Raw genomic sequence first — 24,433 nt, 5'->3', positions numbered from 1 at the left:
GTATGCGGCCAACCGGTGGGTCTATTTACAGGGTCCAGCTCCACGGTCCGAGTCCATGGAGCACGGTACAACCGCTGGAGGCCACCGCGATGCACATGAGCATTCTCCGACCCGGAAGTGCGGAGGCCCGTATCTGCAGCAAAAGCTGCTAGATTTACGCCGGGCTAGGAATATGTTGCCCTTTCACGCCAGTTTTTCTGGCATGAAACTTCACAATTTTGACGCCGGCATGGGGACATAGTCCCAATAACGGAGAATCCAGCCCCAGGTCTAGGATTTAAATATCCAACGGTAGTCAGTGTTTCAGAAGGATAAACAGAAAGGAAAAGAAGGTGGTGTAGCTTTAAGGCAGGGATTAGTGTTGTAGTGAGAAATGATTTTGACACTGGAGATCAAGACACGGAATCAGTCTGGGCAGAAATAAGAAATAGCAAGGGAGCGAAGTCCGTGGTGGGAGTAATATACAATTCCCCTAATTGTAGTTCCAAGGTCGATCACACTATAAACCAGGAAATACCAGGGGCTTGTAAGAAAGGTATGACAGGGCGGCACAGTGGATAGCACTGCTGCCTCACAGTGCCAGGGACCCGGGTTTGATTCTAGCCTTGGGTGACTATGTGAATTTTTCACATTCTCCCTGCGTCTTTGTGGGTTTCCTCCTAAAGTCCATGGATGTTTCATCTCGTTGGATATTCTAGAACGAGAGACCAGAATTTTAGGCTAAGGGGACGGCAGATTTAAAACAGAAATGAGGAGTAATTATTTCCATGAAAGGGTCATGAATCTGTGGAATGCTGTATCCAGAGTAGAGTGGATGCCATAACTTAAAACAAATGTGAAGAGATAGATAGGTTTTTAATTTGGATGAAGGGTTATGGGGAGCGGGCAGGAAGGTGGAGATGAAATCAGCCATGATCGTATTGACTGGCAAAGCAGGCTTGAAGGGCTGTATTGCCTACTCCTGCTCCTAGATCTTACCTTCAAAGTCTTTGAGTGCACTATCATCCACCAGTAGCAATGGTCTGACCTGCATCTGCTCGACAAGATTTCTGGCTGCAGTCAGGGAAGTGAAGATTTCATCCTCCTGGATGTCAAAGTCAAGTTTCTGTAGTCGTTCAAACAGTGTTTGTTTACATTCTTTGGTGGTGTTAGTCACGAACTTCACTGCTACAGGAGCACTGCGCAACCTAGGTAAAATATCACATCAGGCAATATTAGCTTCCTTTTTTTGGCACATTTTTATAAAACGTTTCTTTGTAAAAATAAAACACCAGTAACTGGAATATGTGTATGTGCGTCAAAGCAATCTTAAGATTTCTGTGCACACAATTTTCTTTATTAAACGAAGAATTATTAATGAGAATTGAGCAAATAAATTTGTTGCTGCTACACACACTTTACAAGCATCAGCTTAGTGCCCAGCACACATTTGACAGGCATATGTATACCCTGTGCTGGGCCTATGATGCCTGCCATATTGATAAAGGCGTCAACATAGGTGTTTCAGAGTCAAGGTTCCAAACTGACATTAAACAACTTATCAATGTGTGTTTTGGTGCCACCATTCCCCACTCTCCTGAAATTGGGCTGCTCTCAATCCAGTTGGCCCTGAGCCCGCGGAATGCAGGAAAACCACATGTACATGCAGCTGGATTGAAAACTACCCGCCCCAAAAAAGTTCTTACTGAATGTGGAATACAGAACAGCAAGAGCGCACACATATACACACACACAAACAAACATAAACTTATATGGATCAATAATTAAGGACTTACTTCTGCAGTGCTTCCTGGGCACCGGATATGGCTGTATCTTCAATATGCAGTGTTCCGCTGAGATCTATTAGAACAGCCTTCAATGCTCGTCGAGTTGCCATTTCCTATTGACAAGCTGAATCTATTAACAAAAGGAGAAAATACATTTCAGACATGAGCAGGGATATAGGATGACTGATCAGATTCTGGTGTAGGGTAAAATATGCACTCAGACTGGCAGAACCTATTTTTATTTGTTCCTGGGAATGTGAACAACTCTGACAAGGCTGCATTGATGACTCACCCATATCCTGAAAATAGTGGTAGTGGCCAGGATTTTTCAGCTGCCATCCCAGGAGCCGGCAGCAAACACCTGGCTGCCCTGCAGTCCTTTCATGCTTCAAGGAGTGTTAATTGGCAGGAGATGGGTTTCACGCCGCTCACTCGGGAGGAAGTCCCACCTCAGAGCAGCAGCGCCAGAAACAGCACTAGACAGAATGTAAGGGGTGCAGAGCTAAGTACATTTTGGGGGTCTCAGGTCAGAGGGTCGGCGAGGGCTTGGGAGTGAAAGTGGGTACAAGGGTGTTGATGTAAAGGCAGTGGGAGCTGGAAGCACCCACAGGGGTCAAATCTTTTGCAGACTGGGCAGACCTTTGTGAAAAATTCACTGGTGGGCAGAGATGCCCCTAACCTGCCTTGAGGTCTGAGCAGTGTGACTTTCTGGGCTTTCCTCCTGCCTCTGAATTCTTCTCACCAGCCTGAAAATTGAGGTTGAGTGGGAAACAATCCTTAAGAGGAGACTAACTGGCTACCAAAGGGCCTCAACTGCGGTAAAGGGAGGGGGCGCCTAGGCCTCACACATTCCACCATAAAACTGCAGGGAGTTGGGGGTGGGAGAGAGCCCCATGGGAAGGCCATCCGAAAACATGTATGGCCACCCCCACCCTACTGGTGGGGAATATAGAATTCTGCCATTTTAACCAATGCAATTAATGTGGTGAAATTGCTCCCACAATTATGTTAGGAAAATGAAATATACTAATTCTCAGATCTATACCAACGCTTTTGCTAGTCAAGAAGAAAAATAGCACAGAACAAAACCACACCAACACCAGATACATTTTAAATCGCTATGCCAGTTTATCTGAAGTAATGAAATGAGTTCAAAATCTGTACGATTATTTCTGCTTGTGCTTTAATTTTTCTGAAATGTCAAAGCAAATCCATGTATGTTATTTTTCCTTCAGTAAATCATTTTCATCCCCGTGTCTCAGGTCACAAAGTCAACCAAAGCAATGGGTTTGTGGAGTGTGGAATGCGAAGGGAGGATAAGCAGCCAATCTGGTAAAATATGCAGCAATGTTCCAAGTTCAATTGAGAAGATCACCCTCTATATCAGTGCGACATTTCATTAATCTTAAGAAATAGGGACTTCATTCGACCCATTGAGTCTGCTCCGCCAGTTAATAAGATCATGATTGATCTGATTGTGACCTTAACTCCACTTTCCCTGTCTCCCCCCGCCCTCCTCCATAACCCCTTGACTCCTTTATAAATCAAAAATCTGTCCAACTCAGCCTTGAATATATTCAATGGCCCAGACTCTACAGTTCCCTGGAGAAGAAGATTCCAAAAATTAACAAACCTTTCAGGGAAGAAATTCCTTCTCATCTGTCTTAAATGGAAGAAAACTTATTTTTATACTGTGCCCCCTAGTTCCAGATTCCTCCATGAGGGAGAACAACCTCTCAGCATTTACCCCATAAAATCCCCTCAGAATCTTATATGTTTCAACTTACATTATTCCATTTATCAGACTGGTGGTCCTTGCGGTTGAGCCTGGAATCAAACCCTGGAATCAGATTTGAAAGGCCAGTGTACTAACTCACTACTACCCAGTCTCTTGAGAGAGGACATGGGATGTATTCAAATTGTAACAGTGTAGGACTGGTAAGATTACAGATACTCAATGTAGCAATATTCTCACTGTGGAATTTCCAATATTAAAGAGTTTCAGTGTGATCCAGTCACAGCAGCAAGGCAGACACCACAACCAATATTAGTTCCAAGAATAAAAGACGTTAATGGGTGAAGGCAAATCCTCTTTAAATAACACTATTGCTCTTCATTGAGGTCTTCAATTCAGATGGAAAGTGAGGAAAATTTTGTCTCCATGGAGAAATTGTATTGATTGCAAACTGGCCCAAGCAGTGATGTACCAGAGGATACATACATCCGTCCTAGAAATGTTTACATTCACAAATGTGGAAGGGCAATGAGACTCCAGGGCAATTAGCTATTGGTGACAGGATGGGACATTCCTGAATCAGATAAGATATTTATGATTATGACAACAGGTGCATGGTAAATCATATTGCTGATTACAGGAAAGACAAGACACATAAATACTGCCGCTGGCTCAGTCAGGGTATGGATGACACTTCAGTGACAGGCACAACACTCATTGCACCATCCCCATCACTTTTATTACCAGTTTGGCTTGGTTGATGAGTCTGTATTAAACCTCACGAGATCCACTCAATTGATCTCCCAGTTGGGGTGAATGGAATAGGAACTCCCCCGCTGATGGGGGAGGCCTGTCAGCTGAGGATCGTGAAACCAAAACTTAAAAGCTGGCCTGGATTGGGAACGGCATGATCAGTAGTCCAGATTGGGGCCTATGTGCTGTATGCCACTTTGCAACCTTGGATCGCCTGAAGATTTATAGAGTCCCAACTACTTAAACTGCCCATTTAAAATTGGCAAATAGTGCAACCACATTTACCATTACTAAGAATCACAAAATGTTGCTTAGTGTTTTTGTGTGAATTTCAAGCAGAAACTTAGTAAAGCATACTGAAGAATCACTTATTCCACTGAATCGTATCTTGAGGTGCGGTTACTTCTGCAAATTTAACCCAGTCTAGATAAAGGAATTTTTTGAAACTTGCTTTGAAAAATGAAACGGTGAATTTTCAAGTACTGTACAATCTTTTTGCATTCAATAGTTTAGGCAAACAAATTTCTGAGCTCAACCAAATTCACAATACGTACTGTATGCATTAGATGATTAAAGCACATTAGTATGAATTGCTTACTGTATCCAATGGGGACTGTATTGCCCAAGTCTACAGCTATTAAAACACACAAACCAAGCTGTTACTTCAGTGTTCACTGACCAGCCATGAAATTAGATCAAGGAAGAACTTGCATTTATGTAGTACTTTGCACACCCTCAGGATGTTCAAAAGTGCTTTTCAGCCAATTAAGTACTTTTTTGAAGTGTTGTCACTGTTGTTGGAAGGACAGAAGTCAAGTTGCATATAACTGTTAAATTTAAGTCCCTTCTGGTGAACATTATCATTCTGATGACACGATTGGAAGAAAAGCATTTCTCCCAGTTTGCTGACGAATTTTGTTTCATCAACCACCACAAATAGATCAATTGGTCATTCTTGTTAGTGGTAAAATGGCTGCCACATTCAGCAACGTTACAGTCACTGCATTTCAAAGTAACTGCAGTACTTTGAGAATTGTGTTGAATCATGGTCTAAATGCAAATTCTTCCTTTTCACAAATCAAAATTGGCAGTGAAATAAATAAAGATGATACTCATCTGGCCTTGTGAGAGACAATACCTGATAGTGCAATAAATCACTAAAACTGAAAACGAGTTGGCAAGAAGCCAAGGTGAATCAAGTTTGGGCTTTAAAAGCTTGCAGACTGCATGAGAAGGAAATACTGAAATAAGTTGAAAGTTCAGCACATCGTATAAAGAGACCAAATTGGAATGAGCAATGGTCCAATATGTCTTGGATTTCATCACAGTGAAGTTTCAAGGTGAATTATTTAGTGCTGCAGTTCCATTTTAGGAAGAACAAGTTGTAAAAGTTTGTTGCAGAACTAGATTCCTAAACACACATATGCAGATTATTTCTTGACAATCCAATAGTAGCTCCTCCATAAGCATCATTTTTTAATTGCCAGATTAGGAACTGCAAATTTGATGAGGGAGGGGGCAGCAGGGGCAGTAAGAATGGCATTGAATGCCATAAGAACAAAATATTTTTAGTTAATAGTTCAGTACATGGTATATGAAACTTCTATATTTCACTACAGTATGAGAAACTCAAGTTTGTACCCAAATTAAACACTCTGTTGCAATATTTTGGTTATTTTGCAGATAAGAGAATCAGACCCAAAGAGTACGTTACATACTTTAATCTAGGAATAGAAACAGGAAGAAAATAATACCTCAGAGTAAAAATTGTTGTGATCGTTTGAAATGTGGTGTTCTTGTGTTTATCCTGAGACGTGAAAGATGAAAAGCTTCAGGAACAGGTCTCTGTTTTCACGAATTTAAACTAATTAACTTCCCATTTTAGGCATAGCCTTCAATCTGAAAAGTATATGGATACTTTGAGACTGGTTTACCAATTGTTTTCAAACTCTTCTTTGATCTGGGGTAATTTTAAAATAATGTAAAATTCTAACAAGGGGCAACTGCAATATCATCAGACTCACTGGTTCCGTTATGAAGTTAAGAGAGTCCACACATTGTTTATTATTTTTGCCCCTCTACTGTAACCCCTTTGGGCCATCCTTTGCATTGTAATTATCTTATGGTTCTTTACCAGTTTTTCATACCCAGGTTCATACCCCCATTTATCTTAATTTAAAAATGTAATTCCCAAAATCAAAACAAATCTTATATTATACACATTCATAGCAATGGGTGTCAGTCAGAACTAACAGCAGCCTTTGGGAACTGTTCCATTATGGGCTGTCAGAGTGGAAACAGTCAGGAGAGAATTAAAGGAACTGCTTGGAATTTTTGAAGCAAGGGATGACAAAAATCTAATTTTAAAAATCTCAAAAAGATTCCCTTCATTGCTCATTTTGCTTTAAAACATAAATTATATTGTAAGTGCCTGCTAAGCAAACACTGCTATATACTTAAAGCAGAAGTCATTTGTGAATGGCAAGTGTAAGCTTTGTACAGTTGACAACTCTATACTAAAAGCACAGTAATTTTTTTCAAAGTTTCAACCATCTAAATCAAACACACATGGAATGCTAATTTTTTTGTTATTCATTCAGGGGATGTGGGAGTCGCTGGCTGACCAGCATTTATTGCTCATCCTTAACTGCCTTTGATCTGAGTGGCTTGCTAGGTCATTTCAGAGGGCATTACAGTAGATCTGGGGTCACATGCAGGCCAGACAAGGTAAGGACGGCAGATTTCCTTCCCCAAAGGACAGTAGTGAACCAGATGGGATTTTACAACAATCGACAATGGTTTCATGATCGTCATTAGACTTTATAATTCCAGATTTTTATTGAATTCAAATTTTGCCATTTGAACCCGGGATCGCACAGCATTACTCTGGATTATTCATTTAGTGACAATGCCACTAGGCTACCGCTTCCCCAAATGTTTTAAACAACTTGCAGTTGTGGGGACTATTCAAATGCTCACAGCAACACAGAGCAAACTAATATTAACTGGTTCTATATATTGGAAAGCTCAGCTATAACTTTATAAACTGGGCTAATTAGATCAAAGGGAGACTTCAGAAAGGACTTCTTAAACTTAAGAAACAGAGTTGGATTTGTTTATTATCACGTGTACCGAGGTACAGTGAAAAGTATTTTTCAGTGAGCAGCTCAAACAGATCATTCAGTACATGAAAAGAAAAGAAAATACAGTAATAGGGCAGCACAAGGTATACAATGTAAATACACAGACACTGGCATTGGGTGAAGCATACAGGAGTGTAGTATTAATCAGGTCAGTCCATAAGAGGGTCGTTTAGGAGTCTGGTAACAGCGGGGAAGAAGCTGTTGGATGAATTGGACATTCTGAATTCTCCCTCAGTGTACTGGCAGGAGCTGGGACACTGGGCAGGACTGCTCCGTCTGCTGACCTACAGGGATCGAGTTCTCGTCATAAACCAGCTGATCACCTCCATGTTGTGGTACCAGCTGGTCACTTTGACCCCTCCCCGACTTTGTCACATGCATCCAGAGGATGCTGCTCCAGGTTCTTCTGGGACAAAGGATTGCATTGTGTCGCCGCGGAGGTCTTGTGTCTCCTGATTGCGAAGGGCGGTTTGGCGCTGGTGTGCCTTCGCACTCAGATTGCGACTTTCTCTGCAGTGATACCTGTACATCGAGCGTTCTGCACGATAGTACGCCCTGGTGACATATTTCTTCCTCCAGGTGCACAGCCTGAACTACGATGTGCAGCTCCTGTTCATTAACCACCGCGGTCTGCGGAATTCTTTTCTGGCACTGCCCGTCTTGCACCAGGACCTTCTCAAAGTCTGGAGCATGGTAGCCACTCGTCGCAGCGCTTCCCTGTCAGGAGTAGCCACTGCTCAGGAATCCGGACCTCCATCAATATCCATTCCGGTGGCTGGCGGAGCGGAGGGCTGTTGCTGCCAGGGTGACCAGGATCGGGGACGAGCGGAGGAGTGGGCTGGATGACGCCCTACGAGCTCGCCGAGCGCGGAGCGTGTCCTTCCAGCTCGCGACCAAAGCCATCCAAGGCCTCAAAATGGTCGTGCTTGGCCCCGAGGGTACACTCGGTCTCAAGGCAGTGCAGGTGTGCAACGATATCCCGTGTGAGCGGACCTCTGCTCGGACGGAATTCCACATTGGTGCCAAGCCCCGGAACCTCCTCCGGGCGCCGGTGCCCCACGCCACCTTGTGGAAATAGCCTCTGTGCCTTTTAGAACTGCGTGGAGGGGTTTCCTGTATGGCCTGCTGCTGCACATCTTCCACCTCCTTGCCCTCGCCCGCCGTCCAGGCACACCTTGGCGTCCCTTGTTGCCGTCCGGTGGTGGAGGTCCCTCTACGGAGGTGTCCCCCCCCCCCCCATTAAACTTGGGGACCTAGGGTGGAGGGTAATGCACGCGGCAGTACCGTGCAATCAGCAACTGCACTTCTTCACGGACTCCCCCGTGGCTTGCTCTTTTTGCTGCCTTGCGGAGTCCGTGCACCATGTTTATGTTGTGTGACCTAGGTTGCACTCCCTTTTTGGTTTGACATTGTTGTTGTTGGGGTTTTGTTTGCACTTCAGCCCCACGCTCCTGATCTATGGGCATCTGGTGTGAAGGGGGGCGGGGAAGGCAGAGGATCTTCTTGTGAACCTGCTCCTGGCCAAACTTGCCATAAATTAGTCCAGGCGGCAGGCGACCGTGGGGGTCATCCGGCTGGACTGTCTGCCCCTCTTCCGCGGCCGGGTGTCCCTGGAAAGGGAGCGTGCGGTGTCCACGGGCACACTCGAGGCCTTCCGTGCTTGGTGGGCACTGCAGGGGTTGGCTGCTTTCACATCTTGGTTTGATGGTTTTTCAAGTTTCCATTTCCTCTTTATTCCTTTTGAGCTGTGCTCAGTTTGTTCTTTGGGAGCGGCCCCTTTTAATTTGTCCACCAGTTAATTTATGTTCTTCTCTTTAGTTTTTTTTTAACAAACAATTTTATTGAGGTATTTTAGGCATATAAAAAAAGTGACATTGTACAGTACAAAAAAAAAGTCAAGACACAAATTAAACATAGTGCAAACCACGGCTCTGTTCACGCAAGGACCTGCCTCAATATCCCCCTACTCTACTCTACCCTAGCCCCTCCCCCACCCCTGCTGACGCTTAGTCCTCTGCGAAGAAGTCAATAAATGGCTGCCACCATCGGGCGAACCCTAATAGCGAACCTCTCAAGGCGAATTTGACTTTCTCCAGGCCAAAAAAGCTCACCATGTCCGATAGCCATACCTCAGCCCTCGGGGGCTTTGAGTCCCTCCATGCTGACAATATTCGTCACCGGGCTACCAGGGAAGCAAAGGCCAGAACGTCGGCCTCTCTCTCTTCCTGGACTCCCGGGTCCTCCGAAACCCCAGTGATTGCCACCTCAGGGCTCATTACCACCCCAGTTTTCAATACCCGGGACATGACATCTGCCAATCCCCCTTGTTTAGGGCACGACCAGAACATGTGTACATGGTTAGCCGGCCCTCCGGCACATCTAGCACACTTGTCCTCCAGCCCAAAGAATCTGCTCATCTGGGCCCCCGTCATGTGGGCCCGATGCACAACCTTAAATTGGATCAGGCTGAGCCTGGCGCATGTTGCGGTCGTGTTCACTCTGCTCAGGGCTTCTGCCCCCCCACCCCGAGCTCCTCCTCCCATTTAAGCTTCAGGTCCTCGGTCTGCGTATCCTCAGCTCCCATTAGTTCCTTGTAGATGTCTGAGACTCTACCCTTTCCCACCTCTCCCCGAGAAACTACCCTGTCCTGCCCCCCCTTCGGCGGGAGACGTGGGAAGGACGGCACCAATCTGCATACAAAAATCCCGCACCTGTAAGTATCTAAAGTCGTTCCATCTCGCCAGCCCAAACTTCTCCTCCAGCGTCCTCATGCTCGGAAAGCTCCCTTCCAGGAACAGATCCCCCAATCTCACAATCCCCGCCCTCCTCCACAGCCGATACCCCCCCGTCCATGTTCCCCGGGGCAAATCGGTGGTTGCCACAGATTGGGGTCCACACCGATGCTCTTACCTCCCCCACATGCCTCCTCCACTGGCCCCAGATCCAAAGAGCCGCCACCACGATCGTGTTGGTGAAGTACCGTGCCGGCGGAAGCGGCAGAGGCGCCGTGACCAGGGCTGCTAAGCTAGTGCCCCTGCACGAAGCAGCCTCCATCCGCTCCCAAACCGACCCCGCACCCACCATCCATTTCCTTATCATCGCTATGTTGGCCGCCCAGTAATAGTTGCTGAAGTTCGGCAACGCCAGCCCCCCTTCTTCTCTGCTCCTTTCAAGCATCACCCTCTTCACCCGCGGGGACTTCTCTGCCCATACAAATCCCAGAATAATTTTATTCAGCCTCTTAAAGGACCGCGGGATAAAGATGGGGAGACACTGAAAAACATACAAGAACCGCGGGAGAATCATCATCTTAACAGTCTGCACCCACCCCGCCAATGACAGCGGGAGCGCATCCCACCTCCGGACCTCCTCCCTCACCCGTTCCACCAGTCGGGACAGGTTGAGCTTATGCAACTTGTCCCAGTCCCGTGCCACCTGAATCCCCAAATATCGGAAACTCTCCCCCACTAGCCTGAAGGGCAACCTCTTCAGCCTACTCTCCTGCCCCCTCGCCACGAACATCTCGCTCTTAGCCATGTTTCATTTATATCCTGAGAACCGGCCAAATTCCCTCAGGATTTCCATAATACCGTCCATCCCCATCATTGGGTCCGATATATATAACAGCAGATCGTCTGCGTATAACGAGACTCTATGTTCCATTCCTCCCCGGACCAACCCTTTCCAGCCCCTAGAAGCTCTCAGTACAATTGCCAGCGGCTCTATGGCCAGCACAAAGAGCAGAGGGGAGAGAGGGCAGCCCTGTCTTGTCCCACGGTGCAGTTTAAAGTAGTCCAATGTCGTCCTGTTCGTCCTTACACTCGCCTCCGGGGCCTGATATAATAGCCAAACCCAATCGATGAACCCCGCCCCGAACCCGAATCATCCTAGTACCTCCCACAGATAATCCCACAAGACCCGGTCAAAAACCTTTTCAGCATCCATGGCTACCACTATCTCTACCTCCCTACTCTCCGGGGGCATCATAATCACGTTGAACAGCCTTCTTAGGTTGGCTGCCAGCTGCCTCCCCTTTACAAACCCGGTTTGGTCCTCCACAATTACATCCGGTACACAGTCCTCAATTCTGGTCGCCAAGAACTTGGCGACTACGTTGATCAAAGAGATCAGCCTGTATGACCCACAAGCCTACGGGTCCTCACCCCGTTTCAGAATGAGCAAGATGGTGGCCTGCGACATCGTTGGGGGTAAACTCCCTCTGTCTCTTGCCTCGTTAAAGACCCTGACCAGCACCGGCCCCACTATCCCGGCAAGTTTTTTGTAACTCCACCGGATACCCATCCGACCCCGGGGAATTGCCCGACTGCATGACCTTCAGGCCCCCCAATACCTCTTCGGTCCTGACCAGGGCCCCCAGGCCATCCACCAACCTCCTCCCCACTCTTGGGAAGCTCAGTCCATCCAGGAATCGCCTCATCCCCCCCGGTCCCCCGGGGGTTTCCGAAGTGTACAGCTTCCTTTCAAAGTCCCTAAAGACCTTGCTCAGCCCTGCCGGGTCACCCACTAGATTACTCTCCCCATCCACTACCCTCCCTATTTCCCTAGCTGCTTCTCTCTTCCTTAGCTGTTGCGCAAGCATTCTACTGGCCTTCTCCACATGCTCATAAATCGCGCCTTTTACCTTTCTAAGCTGCTCTACAGCCTTGCCTGTAGACAGCACCCCAAATTCGGCCTGCAGCCTCTGTCGTTTCCTGAGTAACTCTTGCCTCGGGGATTCCGCGTAACTCCTGTCCGTCCCTAGAATTTCCTTAATCAGTCGTTCCGTCTCTGCCCTGCCTGTCCTGTCCCTGTACGCCCGGATTGAAATCAGCTCCCCTCTCACCACTGCCTTCAGTGCCTCCCAGAGCACCGCTGCCCAGACTTCTCCAGTATCGTTCACCTGCAGGTAATTCGGCATGCATTTCCTCAGCCTCTCACACACCGCCTCGTCCGCGAGTAATCCAACTTCCAGCCTCCATGGTGGGTGCTGAAAGCTGTCCTTAAAAAACTGCAGGTCTACCCAGTGCGGAGCATGGTCCGATATGGCAATTGCCGAATATTCTGCCCCCACCATTCCGGCCAGCAGGTCCCTACTCACAGCAAAGTAGTCAATTTGGGAATACACCTTGTGGACGTGGGAGTAGTATGAGAACTCCTTCGCCGTCGGCCGGCTAAATCTCCACAGATCTGCTCCCCCCATTTGCTCCATGAACCCTCTCAGTTCCTTTGCCATCGCTGGCAAACTGCCCGTTCTTGAACATGACCGGTCCAGGCTCGGGTCCAGGACTGTATTAAAGTCCCCGCCCATGATCAGCTTATCCAAGTCGGGGATCTTCCTCCTAATAAAATCCACATTGTCCTAATTAGGGTCATACACACTGACCAGGACTACTCTCACCCCTTCGAGCTTACCCCTCACCATAACGAACTTCCCACCCCATCCACGACTGTGCCCTCCGCCTCAAATTGTACCCTTTTATTCATCAGGATCGCAACCCCCCTCGTCTTCGAATCAAGCCCCAAATGAAAGACCTGACTGACCCAGACCTTCCTTAACCTAACCTGGTCTGCCACTTTCAGGTGCATCTCCTGCAGCATGACTATGTCCGCCTTCATAACCCGCAGATGTGCAAACACACGCGCCCTCTTCACTGGCCCATTTAACCCTCTAATATTCTAGGTGATCAGCCTGGTCGGGGGGCACCTCACCCCCCCCCCCCCCCTCCCCGATCAGCCATCCCCTTTTCTTGGCCAGCCCCCCAACCATGTGTCACGCTTCATCTGGCCCGCCTCCTGACTGGCTCCACCCATGACCTCCTCACTGTTGCCATGCCCAGTTTCCATCCCCGTCAGGAGAACGTCCCCCCCCCCCCCCTCCCCCACCTACCAACACCATCCTATCACCTAACCCCTGCTCTAATCTAACTATAAGCACACCCACCACCTCGGCTTCCGTTGATTAGCCCCACTCAGCTAGCCTGGGGCTCCCAGCCTCGGCGCCAGTGCATCTCCAACCCATTGTTCCCAGTCATCCCTTCCCCGACCCATCCATGCCACTTCCCCAGATCAGCCCTACTTAAGCAAACACTCTATACAAGTCATAAAATGCCCCCACAATAGCACAATTCAAGTTAAACAAGACGAAAAGAGAGATAAGTAGTAACAGTCCTTCCCATACAGACACAGAAAAGATTGCACAAAGTTCCCCTGAAGCATCCCTCTTAACCCAACCCTTTTAACTGTTTTCTTTATTATTTTCCCCCCAGCCAAGCTCCAACTAATCAAAGAGCCCAAAAAGGAAACATTCAGGTAAACCACGCAAAAAAACAACAAAAACGGACCCAAACATGCAGGCAATTTTCAAAACCGATGAGACACCACATATACTTAAAAGTTCTAACATGAGTCCAAACACTCTCAGCTCAGGGCCAGCCCTGGCTTCTTAGCGAAGTCCATCGCCTCTTCGGGTTCCTCGAAATAGTGGTGCTGACCCTCATACATAACCCACAGTCGCGCCGGAAAAAGCAGCCCGAATTTCACCTTGTTTTTATACAGTATCTCCTTCACCTGCCTGTAGCCTTCCCTCCTCCTGGCCGCCTCAGCACTCAAATCTTGGTGAACATGCAGGGTGGTATTGTCCCAAGTTCAGCTTTGTCCATTGCAGTACCTGTTCCTTGTCCAGGTACCTGTGAAAGCGTACCACTATCGCTCGTGAGGGACCCCCTCGTCGCGGCTGCCTCACCCGCACTGTGTGCCATGTCCACCACCGGCGGGCGCGGGAACACCTCGTTCCCCAGCAACTTCTGAAACATACCCTCCACAAACGCGGCAGCGTCCGTCTGCCCCCTCCGGGAGGCCCATGATTCTCATGTTCTGCCGACGAGATCTGTTGTCCAGGTCCTCCAGCCTTTCCAGAAGCACTTTTTGCTGGTCCCTCAACCTCCAAATCTCCACATCCGCTACCATTTGAAAGTCAGCCTGCTCCTCCACTGACTTCTCCAACTGTGGGGCCGCATTTGGAATATTGCGTGCAATTCTGGTCGCCTCATTATAGGAAGGATGTGGAAGCATTGGAAAGGGTGCAGAGGAGATTTACCAGAATGTTGCCTGGTATGTAGGGAATGAAAATGAAATGAAAATCGCTTGTCACAAGTAGGCTTCAAATGAAGTTACTGTGAAAAGCCCCTAGTCGCCACATTCCGACACCGGTTCGGGGAGGCTGTTACGGGAATCGAACCGTGGTGCTGGCCTGCCTTGGTCTGCTTTCAAAGCCAGCGATTTTGCCCTGTGCGAAACAGCTGCTGAAGATCTTATGAGGGAAGGCTGAGGGACTTGAGGCTGTTTTCATTAGAGAGAAGGTTAAGAGGCGACTTAATTGAGGCATACAAGATGATCAGAGGATTAGATAGGGTGGACAGTGAGAGCCTTTTTCCTCGGATGGTGATGTCTAGCACAAGGGGAGATAGCTTTAAATTGAGGGTAGATAGATATAGGACAGATGTCAGAGGTAGGTTCTTTACTCAGAGAGCAGTAAGGGTGTGGAATGCCGTGCCTGCAACAGTAGTGGACTCGCCAACAAATGGTCATTGGGGCTGTTTAGCACAGGGCTAAATTGCTGGCTTTGAAAGCAGACCAAAGCAGGCCAGCAGCACGGTTGAATTCCTGTAACAGCCCCCCCGAACAGGCGCCAGAATGTGGCGACTAGGGGCTTTTCACAGTAACTTCATTGAAGCCTACTTGTGATAATAAGCAATTTTCATTTCATTTCGGATAGACATATGGACGATAAGGGAATAGTGTAGATGGGCTTTAGAGTGGTTTCACAGGTCGGCGCAACATCGAGGGCCAAAGGGCCTGTACTGCGCTGTAATGTTCTATGTTCTCAGCCTTATCATCTAGCCTTTTCAACATCCGGTCAATCGACTTATGTAGAGGCTCCAAGTTGTCACGTTTCAGAGCCAAAAAGCCCTCCTGCATAGTCTGCAGCAGCTGCTCCATTGTGGGCTGGGCTGTCGGCACCTTGCTCTGAACGGCCATGCTGGTCCCTCTCACAGCCTCCACTGTGCCCTTATTCGACCACCTCTTCTGCTGTTTACGGTTGTGACACTAATAAAGATTATTATTTGAAGGCACCCGTAATTTTGGGATTAGAGGTTCCATTAGGTCACCCGAGTCTCCTCTGTACCGGTGAACAACCTGTGTTTGCCTACTCTGCCCTCAAATGCTAACTAAACAGGTATTTCTCTTAAACAAAAACAACTTTTAAAGAAACAACAAGAACTTCACCTGTTATTATTAAAATAACACACCCCACAATCCTGCTGCCTGACATTGGGGCCGGTGTGAATCATTCCCCACTTTGTCCTTCCGGGGACCAGCCGTCACCAGGGCAACCTCCCTCGGTTAGGCCTCTTCATGCAATAGATTCAATATTTATCACCAAATTCCCTTTCTTCTCAACTCTTTTGAATTACATTAATTATTTCAGTTTTTTAAATGATAAGCTTTAGTGAGTTTATTTTGGGGAAGGGGACACCGCCCACGTGACAGCCAGAGAGCCGCGGCCTTTCGGGAGGAGTCGGAAGAATCGTGGAGCGTCCACGGCAGTCAAGATGGGCCTCTGCTGGGAAGGAGTGACCTCCAACGTGGGCTGGGAGGACTCGGACACGGTGGCGGGCTGGGAGGACTCGGACACGGTGGCGGGCTGGGAGGACTCGGACACGGTGGCGGGCTGGGAGGGCACGGTGGCGGGCTGGGAGGACTCGGACATGGTGGCGGGCTGGGAGGGCTCGGACATGGTGGCGGGCTGGGAGGGCACGGACACGGTGGCGGGCTGGGAGGGCACGGACACGGTGGCGGGCTGGGAGGGCACGGACACGGTGGCGGGCTGGGAGGAGGCGGGCTGGGAGGACTCGGACACGGTGGCGGGCTGGGAGGACTCGGACACGGCGGCGGGCTGGGAGGGCACGGTGGCGGGCTGGGAGGACTCGGACACGGTGGCGGGCTGGGAGGGCACGGACACGGAGGCGGGCTGGGAGGACTCGGACACGGTGGCGGGCTGGGAGGACTCGGACACGGTGGCGGGCTGGGAGGGCACGGACACGGTGGCGGGCTGGGAGGACTCGGACACGGTGGCGGGCTGGGAGGACTCGGACACGGTGGCGGGCTGGGAGGACTCGGACACGGTGGCGGGCTGGGAGGGCACGGACACGGAGGCGGGCTGGGAGGACTCGGACACGGTGGCGGGCTGGGAGGACTCGGACACGGTGGCGGGCTGGGAGGACTCGGACACGGTGGCGGGCTGGGAGGACTCGGACACGGTGGCGGGCTGGGAGGGCACGGACACGGTGGCGGGCTGGGAGGACTCGGACACGGTGGCGGGCTGGGAGGACTCGGACACGGTGGCGGGCTGGGAGGACACGGTGGCGGGCTGGGAGGACTCGGACATGGTGGCGGGCTGGGAGGACTCGGACACGGTGGCGGGCTGGGATGACTCGGACACGGTGGCGGGCTGGGATGACTCGGACACGGTGGCGGGCTGGGAGGGCACGGACACGGTGGCGGGCTGGGAGGGCACGGACACGGTGGCGGGCTGGGAGGGCACGGACACGGTGGCGGGCTGGGAGGACACGGTGGCGGGCTGGGAGGGCACGGACACGGTGGCGGGCTGGGAGGACTCGGACACGGCGGCGGGCTGGGAGGGCACGGACACGGTGGCGGGCTGGGATGACTCGGACACGGTGGCGGGCTGGGATGACTCGGACACGGTGGCGGGCTGGGAGGACTCGGACACGGTGGCGGGCTGGGAGGACTCGGACACGGTGGCGGGCTGGGAGGGCACGGACACGGTGGCGGGCTGGGAGGACTCGGACACGGTGGCGGGCTGGGAGGACTCGGACACGGTGGCGGGCTGGGAGGACTCGGACACGGCGGCGGGCTGGGAGGGCACGGACACGGTGGCGGGCTGGGATGACTCGGACACGGTGGCGGGCTGGGATGACTCGGACACGGTGGCGGGCTGGGAGGACTCGGACACGGTGGCGGGCTGGGAGGACTCGGACACGGTGGCGGGCTGGGAGGGCACGGACACGGTGGCGGGCTGGGAGGGCACGGACACGGTGGCGGGCTGGGAGGGCACGGACACGGTGGCGGGCTGGGAGGACACGGTGGCAGGCTGGGAGGACACGGTGGCGGGCTGGGAGGACTCGGACACGGCGGCGGGCTGGGAGGGCACGGACACGGCGGCGGGCTGGGAGGACACGGACACGGCGGCGGGCTGGGAGGGCACGGACACGGTGGCGGGCTGGGAGGGCACGGACACGGTGGCGGGCTGGGAGGGCACGGACACGGTGGCGGGCTGGGAGGGCACGGACACGGTGGCGGGCTGGGAGGGCACGGACACGGTGGCGGGCTGGGAGGACACGGACACGGTGGCGGGCTGGTGGGGCACGGACACGGTGGCGGGCTGGCGGTGGCGGGCTGGGAGGGCACGGTGGCGGGCTGGGAGGGCACGGACACGGATGTTGACTGGGAGGACTCGGACACGGTGGCGGGCTGGGAGGGCAATTTACTGAATTCTTGTCCATCGTCCTGTACTGACTTTGTGGAAGAAGCTATTTATTTAATCCCATTTCAATATACACAAACATTAAGGGCGCCTACCAATCCATCCCCCGACCACACTTCAGAAAATCGGACCGTAAGACGGTGCTCCTTCTCCCGACATACAGGCAGAAACGTATGCGGGAGACGTGGGTAAACCAGAACAGATTTTTGGAGATGAAAATTTGGCAAATGGAATTTAGCTGGATGAAGAGTTATGAGGATCGGGCAGGAAGGTGGAGTTGAGGACGAGATGAGATCAGCCATGATTGTAGTGAATGACGGAGCAGGCTCAAGAGGCTGAATTACCTACTCCGGCTCCTAATTCTTACGTTAAGTTCTTATCTTCAACAGAAGAGAATCTAACCATTGCCCCTTGACATTCAGTAGCATTACCAGGGCACATAGATTTAAGATAATTGGCAAGAGATTTAGAGGGGATTTGAGGAAAAGCATTTTCACCCAGATAGTGGTGGGATTCCGGAACTCACTGCCTGAAAGGCTGGTAGAGGCAGGACACCATCACAACATTTTAAGAAGCATTTAGATGAGCACTTGAAATGCCATAGCATAAAAGGCTATGGATCAAGTGCTGAAAAATGGGATTAGAATAGGTAGGTACTTGAAGGGCCTCTTTCTGTGCTGTAAAACTTTGACTCTACCATCGCTTGATACCCCACTGTCAACATCAGTGGGAGCTCGCCAATCCCCCTCTCCTGGTCCCCTAGCTGAACTACGAACAGCTCGCTCTTCCCCATATTGAGCTTGTACCCCGAAAAGTCCCCGAATTCCCTAAGGATCCTCATTACCTCTGGCATTCCTCCCACCAGGTCCGCCACATACAGCAGCAGGTTGTCCGCATAAAGCAACACCCTATGCTCCTCCCCACTCCGCACCAACCCCCTCCAGTTCCTCGACTCTCTCAGTGCCATAGCCAGGGGTTCAATTGTTAGTGCGAAGAGCAGGGGCGACAGGGGACACCCCTGTCTCGTCCCTCGGTGCAACCAAAAGTACTCGGACCTCCTCCTATTTGTGGCCACGCTCGCCATCGGGACCTCATACAACAGCCTAACCCACCTGACAAACCCCTCCCCAAACCCGAACCTCTTCAGCACCTCCCACAGGTACCCCCACTCTAACCTATCGAAGGATTTCTCAGCATCCATCGCCACCACTATCTCCGCCTCCCCCTCCCTCGCCGGCATCATGATAACGTTCAAAAGCCTCCGCACATTCGCGTTCAACTGTCTCCCCTTCACAAACCCCGTCTGGTCTTCATGGATGATCTGCGGCACACAATCCTCAATCCTCGTGGCTAAGACCTTCGCCAGCGACTTGGCATCTACATTTAGCAAGGAAATCGGTCTGTAAGACCCACACTGCAGGGGATCCTTGTCCCGCTTCAGGATCAAGGAGATCAGTGCCCGGGACATCGTCGGGGGTAAAGCCCCCCCCTCCCTTGCCTCATTAAAGGTCCTAACTAACAGTGGGCCTGACAGGTCCATATATTTTTTATAGAACTCGACCGGGAAACCGTCCGGCCCCGGTGCCTTGCCCGCCTGCATGCTTCCTATCTCTTTGATCAGCTCCTCCAGCCCAATCGGGGCCCCCAGTCCCACCATCAGTCCCTCTTCCACCTTTGGAAACCTCAATTGGTCCAGGAAACGGCCCATCCCTCCCTCCTCCCGTGGGGGCTCGGATCGGTACAATTCCTCGTAGAAGTCCCTGAAGACCCCATTGATGCCAACCCCACTCTGCACCACGCTCCCTCCCCTGTCTTTAACTCCCCTGATCTCCCTAGCTGCATCCCGCTTCCGAAGCTGACGCACCAGCATCCGGCTTGCCTTTTCCCCATACTCGGAGACCGCCCCCTGGGCCATCCTCCACTGCACCTCTGCCTTCCTGGTGGTCACCAGGTCGAATTCGGCCTGGAGGCTGCGCCTCTTCCTCAACAATCCTTCCTCAGGCTCTTCCGCATACCTCCTGTCTACCCTCACCATCTCCCCCACCAGCCTCTCCCTCTCCTTCCGCTCCTTGTAGGCCCTAATGGAGATCAGCTCTCCCCTCACCACCGCCTTCAGTGCCTCCCATACCATCCCCACTCGGACCTCCCTATTGTCGTTGGTCTCCAAGTACCTCTCTAAACTTCCTCGGACCCACTCGGTCACCTCGTCCGCCAACAGCCCCACCTCCAAGCGCCACAGCGGGCTCTGGTCCCTCTCCTCCCCCATCTCCAAGTCCACCCAATGCGGGGCGTGGTCCGAAATGGCTATTGCCGAATACTCGGTATCCTCTACTCTCGCTATCAGCGCCCGACTCAAAATGAAAAAGTCGATTCGAGAATAAGCCTTATGGACATGTGAGAAGAATGAAAATTCCCTCGCCCCCGGCCTTGCAAATCTCCAAGGGTCCACCCCTCCCATTTGGTCCATAAATCCCCTCAACACTCTAGCCGCCACCGGCTTCCTACCCGTCCTAGACCTGGAGCGATCCAGTGCTGGATCCAACACCGTGTTAAAGTCTCCCCCCATTATCTGGCCTCCCACTTCCAAGTCTGGGATCCGACCCAACATACGCCGCATAAAACCCGCATCGTCCCAGTTCGGAGCATACACATTGACCAGTACCACCCTCTCTCCCTGCAACTTACCACTTACCATTATGTACCTACCGCCATTATCTGCCACAACGCTCGACGCCTCGAATGACACCTTTCCCACCAAGATTGCCACCCCTCGATTTTTGGCATCTAGCCCCGAGTGAAACACCTGACCTACCCACCCTTTCCTCAGTCTTACCTGGTCTGCCACCTTCAGGTATGTCTCCTGGAGCATAACCACATCCGCCTTGAGCCCCTTCAGGTGCGCGAACACGTGGGCCCGCTTAACCAGCCCATTCAGTCCCCTTACATTCCAGGTTATCAGTTGGATCAGGGGGCTACCCCCCCCCTTCCCCGCCGACTAGCCATAACCCCTCCTCGGCCAGCCACGCGCCCGCACCCCACACCCGGCCCGTTCCCCACAGCAGCATACCCCCGTCTCGACCCCCCCCCCCACTCGCTCCAGCTCCTCCTTGACCTTAGCAGTAGCAACTCGATTCCCCCCGCCCCCCCCCCCGCCCCGGCTAGGACACATCCTAGCTGGTTTACTCCCCCCATTGCACTTCCGCAAGTCTGCTGACCCCGGCCACTCCCGCCTCCCCTTCGATTCCTCCCATTGTGTGGCACACCCTCCTCTCCCGCTCCCCATCCACAGGCTCTCCCCCTCCCCCCTCCGTTCTAAGCGCGGGAAACAATCTTCGCTTCCCCCCCCGCCCCTGCCCCCCCCCCAGTCTTCGGCGCGGGAAAAAAGCCCGCGCTCTCCACCTACCAGGCCCCGCCACCAACCAAAACAGTGCCCAACCCGCCCCATCCACCCTCCCCAACCCGAAAGAGAAAAACACAGAGAAAAAAAAACCCAAAACAATGCAAAGGCCCCCCCCCGAACAAAAAATAGGCATAACATATCCACCGCAGTCCCCGATCGCCCATCCCGACCCTCAGTCTGTGTCCAACTTCTCGGCCTGAACAAAGGCCCACGCCTCCTCCGGAGACTCAAAATAATGGTACCGGTCCTTGTAGGTCCCACAGTCGCGCCGGCTGCAACATGCCAAACTTCACCCCCTTCCTGTGCAGCACCGCCTTCGCTCGTTTGTACCCGGCCCTCCTCTTCGCCACCTCCGCACTCCAGTCCTGATATATCCGAACCTCTGCGTTCTCTCACCTGCTGCTCCTCTCCTTCTTGACCCACCTGAGCACACACTCCCGATCGATGAACCGCACCAGCACCGCCCGCGGAGGCTCGTTAGCCTTGGGCCTCCTCGCCAACACTCTATGGGCCCCTTCCAGCTCTAGGGGCCCCTGGAAGGACCCCGCTTCCATCAGTGAGTTCAACATGGTGACCACATAGGCCCCCACGTCCAGACCCTCCGGGAGGCCCAGAATCCGCAGATTCTACCACCTCGACCGATTCTCCATCTCCTCGAACCGCTCCTGCCATTTCTTGTGGAGCGCCTCGTGCACCTCCACCTTTACCGCTAGGCCCAAGATCTCGTCCTCATTGTCGGAGATCTTTTGTCGAGCCTCTCAAATCGCCACCCCCTGGGCCGTCTGTGTCTCCAGCAGCTTATCAATAGAAGCCTTCATCGGCTCTAGCAGGTCCGTTTTAATCTCTCTGAGGCAGCGCTGGATACCCTCCTGTTGCTCCTCCGCCCACTGCCTCCACGCTGCCTGGTCTCCGCCCGCCGCCATTTTGTCCTTCTTCCCTCCCTTCTTCGGGTCCACCACCACCTTTTTTGTCGCCCAGCTCCTAGTTAAAGCCATATACTGACGGGGAGCTATTATTAACTCCTTCCCACACCGGGAAACGTCGAAAAAGTGCCGTTGGGGGCCCTGAAAAGAGCCCAAAAGTCCGTTTTTGCGGGACCCGCCGAATGTGCGACTTAGCTCCGCATAGCCGCATCCGGAAGTCTCGAGAGGGAATCCCTTTGGCAGTGTTCGCTTCACCAATCTGCCCCAAAAGGTCTGTGGAAACTCCTGAAATATGTCTGAGAGTCCGTTCCAGATGGGAGCTGCTGAATGCGCGACCTACTCCTCCATGGCCGCCACCGGAAGCCTCGTCCCCGCTTCTTCAATGGCCTTGGTAAATCTTTTCACAGTTGTTCCCACTGCTGCTAGAATTCACCTTTAATATAGGCCCTCAAGTCAGCTTGCAGCCTTTAAGCTTGCCCTCCCCCCCGCCTGCATGCTGGAAGAGGCTTCATCTATCCTGCAGTTACAACCAAATCTTTTACTGTTTCTGCCGGGTCTTGTAACCAAGAGACATACCATTCCTGGGGGACACTGTCGGGGGAATGGTGCAGTCTTCTTCCCACACCGGGAAATGTCGGAAAAATGCCGTGGGGGCCCTGTAAAGAGCCCAAATGTCCGTTCCAAGCGGGAGCTACCGAACATGCGACCTAGCTCTGCATAGCCGCACCTGCATAGCCCCACCACAGAGGTCCAGCTAACGTGTTTCCTACTTATTATAGTTTCCTACTTTTTGCCTCTCTCCCTTTTTGAATAGGGGTATCACATTAGCGTGTTTCCAATCCACCGGGACCCTTCCAGAATCCAGGGAATTCTGAAATATCATAACTAATGCATCCACTATCTCTATTGCCACCTCCCTTAATAACCTAGGGTTAATATCCACAACCTGATGGCTTGCAGTGTACCTACTGGACAGGGTTTCATAGCAGAATCTGCCGGAGAGTCCAGGACAGGAAAGAGCATTGTTAATGTAGAGTTCCAGGGCCTCTGGTTAAGAGCCTACAGAGAAGAAACTTAAATTGGGAACAAAGTCGTACTAAGATTTCTTGAGATATGGGTTTTCAATTGTGCCAATGCAAATAAGAATGCAAAGCCCATGTGTGTTATATGCAGGGAAGTACTGGCAAATGAGAGGATAAGTTTCAGATTTTGAAAGAGAAGGGGTTGGTGAAAATTCTTTTTGAGGTTGAGACCTGAGTCAGTTATTAACTGAGAGCTGATTCCAAATTAAAAGACAACACTTCTGATACCACATTAAAAACAAGCCAAAAGTTCAAAAGGCTGTCAGCATTCTGGATTGGCATCTCCAGGAGTATCCAGTGTTGAATGAAATAAGCATTTTGTTGCTATTGCTCTACACAATGACCTACATTTGCGAGGTTGCATTTTCTGTTTTCACAAAGGAATTGGCTGAAGTCTGCATCTGATATGGGCATTGCCCTCTCCTCCTTTGAACCTGATTCAAGTGAGGTCATGAGGACAAAGCAGACTTGGCATTAAAGGTAAGAAAATGTGGCATGTTATGAAGGTTGGCCGGTGTGGGTCATAAAGTTCGGATGGCATGGGTTCCGAAGTTCGGCCGGTTGGAAAAAGTGGGTCCCAAGAAAAAAGTTTGAAAAACATGGAGTTTTTTAAAAAGTCATTTACGGATTGGACGTCGCTGGTTAGGCCAGCATAGGCCCATCCCTAGTTGCCCTTCAGAAGGTGGCGGTAAGTTGCCTTCTTAAACTGCTGCAGTCCTTCAGGTGTAGGTACACCCACTGTGCTGATACGGAGGGAGTTCCGGATGTTGCCCCAGCGACAGTGAAGGTACAGTGATTTCGAAGTCGGGGTGCTGAGTAACTTGGAGGTGAACCTCCAGGTGATGGGGCTCCCAGGTACCTGCTGCTCTTGTCCTTCTAGATGTCGAAGGATCCTTGGTGAATTACTGCAGTGCATCTTGTAGATGGTGCACACGGCTGCCACTGTTCGGCGGTGATGGAGGGTTTGAATGTTTGTGGGAGCGGGCTGATTTGTCCTGGATGATGTTGAGCTTCTTGAATGTTGTTGCAACTGCACTCATTCAGGCAAGAGGAGAGTATTCCTG

General features: G+C 51.4%; 1 protein-coding gene across 3 annotated transcripts in view; it reads right to left on the bottom strand.

The window, feature by feature from the left end:
* The window catches only part of hdhd2 (haloacid dehalogenase-like hydrolase domain containing 2), a 52,292-nt gene extending 36,292 nt beyond the window's left edge, over positions 1-16,000 (bottom strand). Inside the window, exons 1-4 of one of the 3 annotated variants that reach the window (XM_072497455.1) lie at positions 15,684-16,000; positions 6,009-6,061; positions 1,776-1,896; positions 979-1,187 (exon numbers count right to left, since the gene is read on the bottom strand). In XM_072497455.1, the coding sequence (XP_072353556.1) occupies positions 979-1,187; positions 1,776-1,876 (310 nt within the window). In that variant the 5' untranslated portion in view covers positions 1,877-1,896; positions 6,009-6,061; positions 15,684-16,000. The remainder of the gene's footprint in view (positions 1-978; positions 1,188-1,775; positions 1,897-6,008; positions 6,062-15,683) is intronic. The other 2 variants (XM_072497453.1, XM_072497454.1) reach the window with 2 other exon arrangements.
* Positions 16,001-24,433: the final 8,433 nt, after the last annotated feature.

Source organism: Scyliorhinus torazame, chromosome 3, assembly GCF_047496885.1.
Source record: "Scyliorhinus torazame isolate Kashiwa2021f chromosome 3, sScyTor2.1, whole genome shotgun sequence".
NCBI classification, from domain to species: domain Eukaryota; kingdom Metazoa; phylum Chordata; class Chondrichthyes; order Carcharhiniformes; family Scyliorhinidae; genus Scyliorhinus; species Scyliorhinus torazame.
The sequence above is the reverse complement of the archived record's forward strand: the minus strand, read 5'-3'. Positions and strand labels throughout refer to the sequence as shown.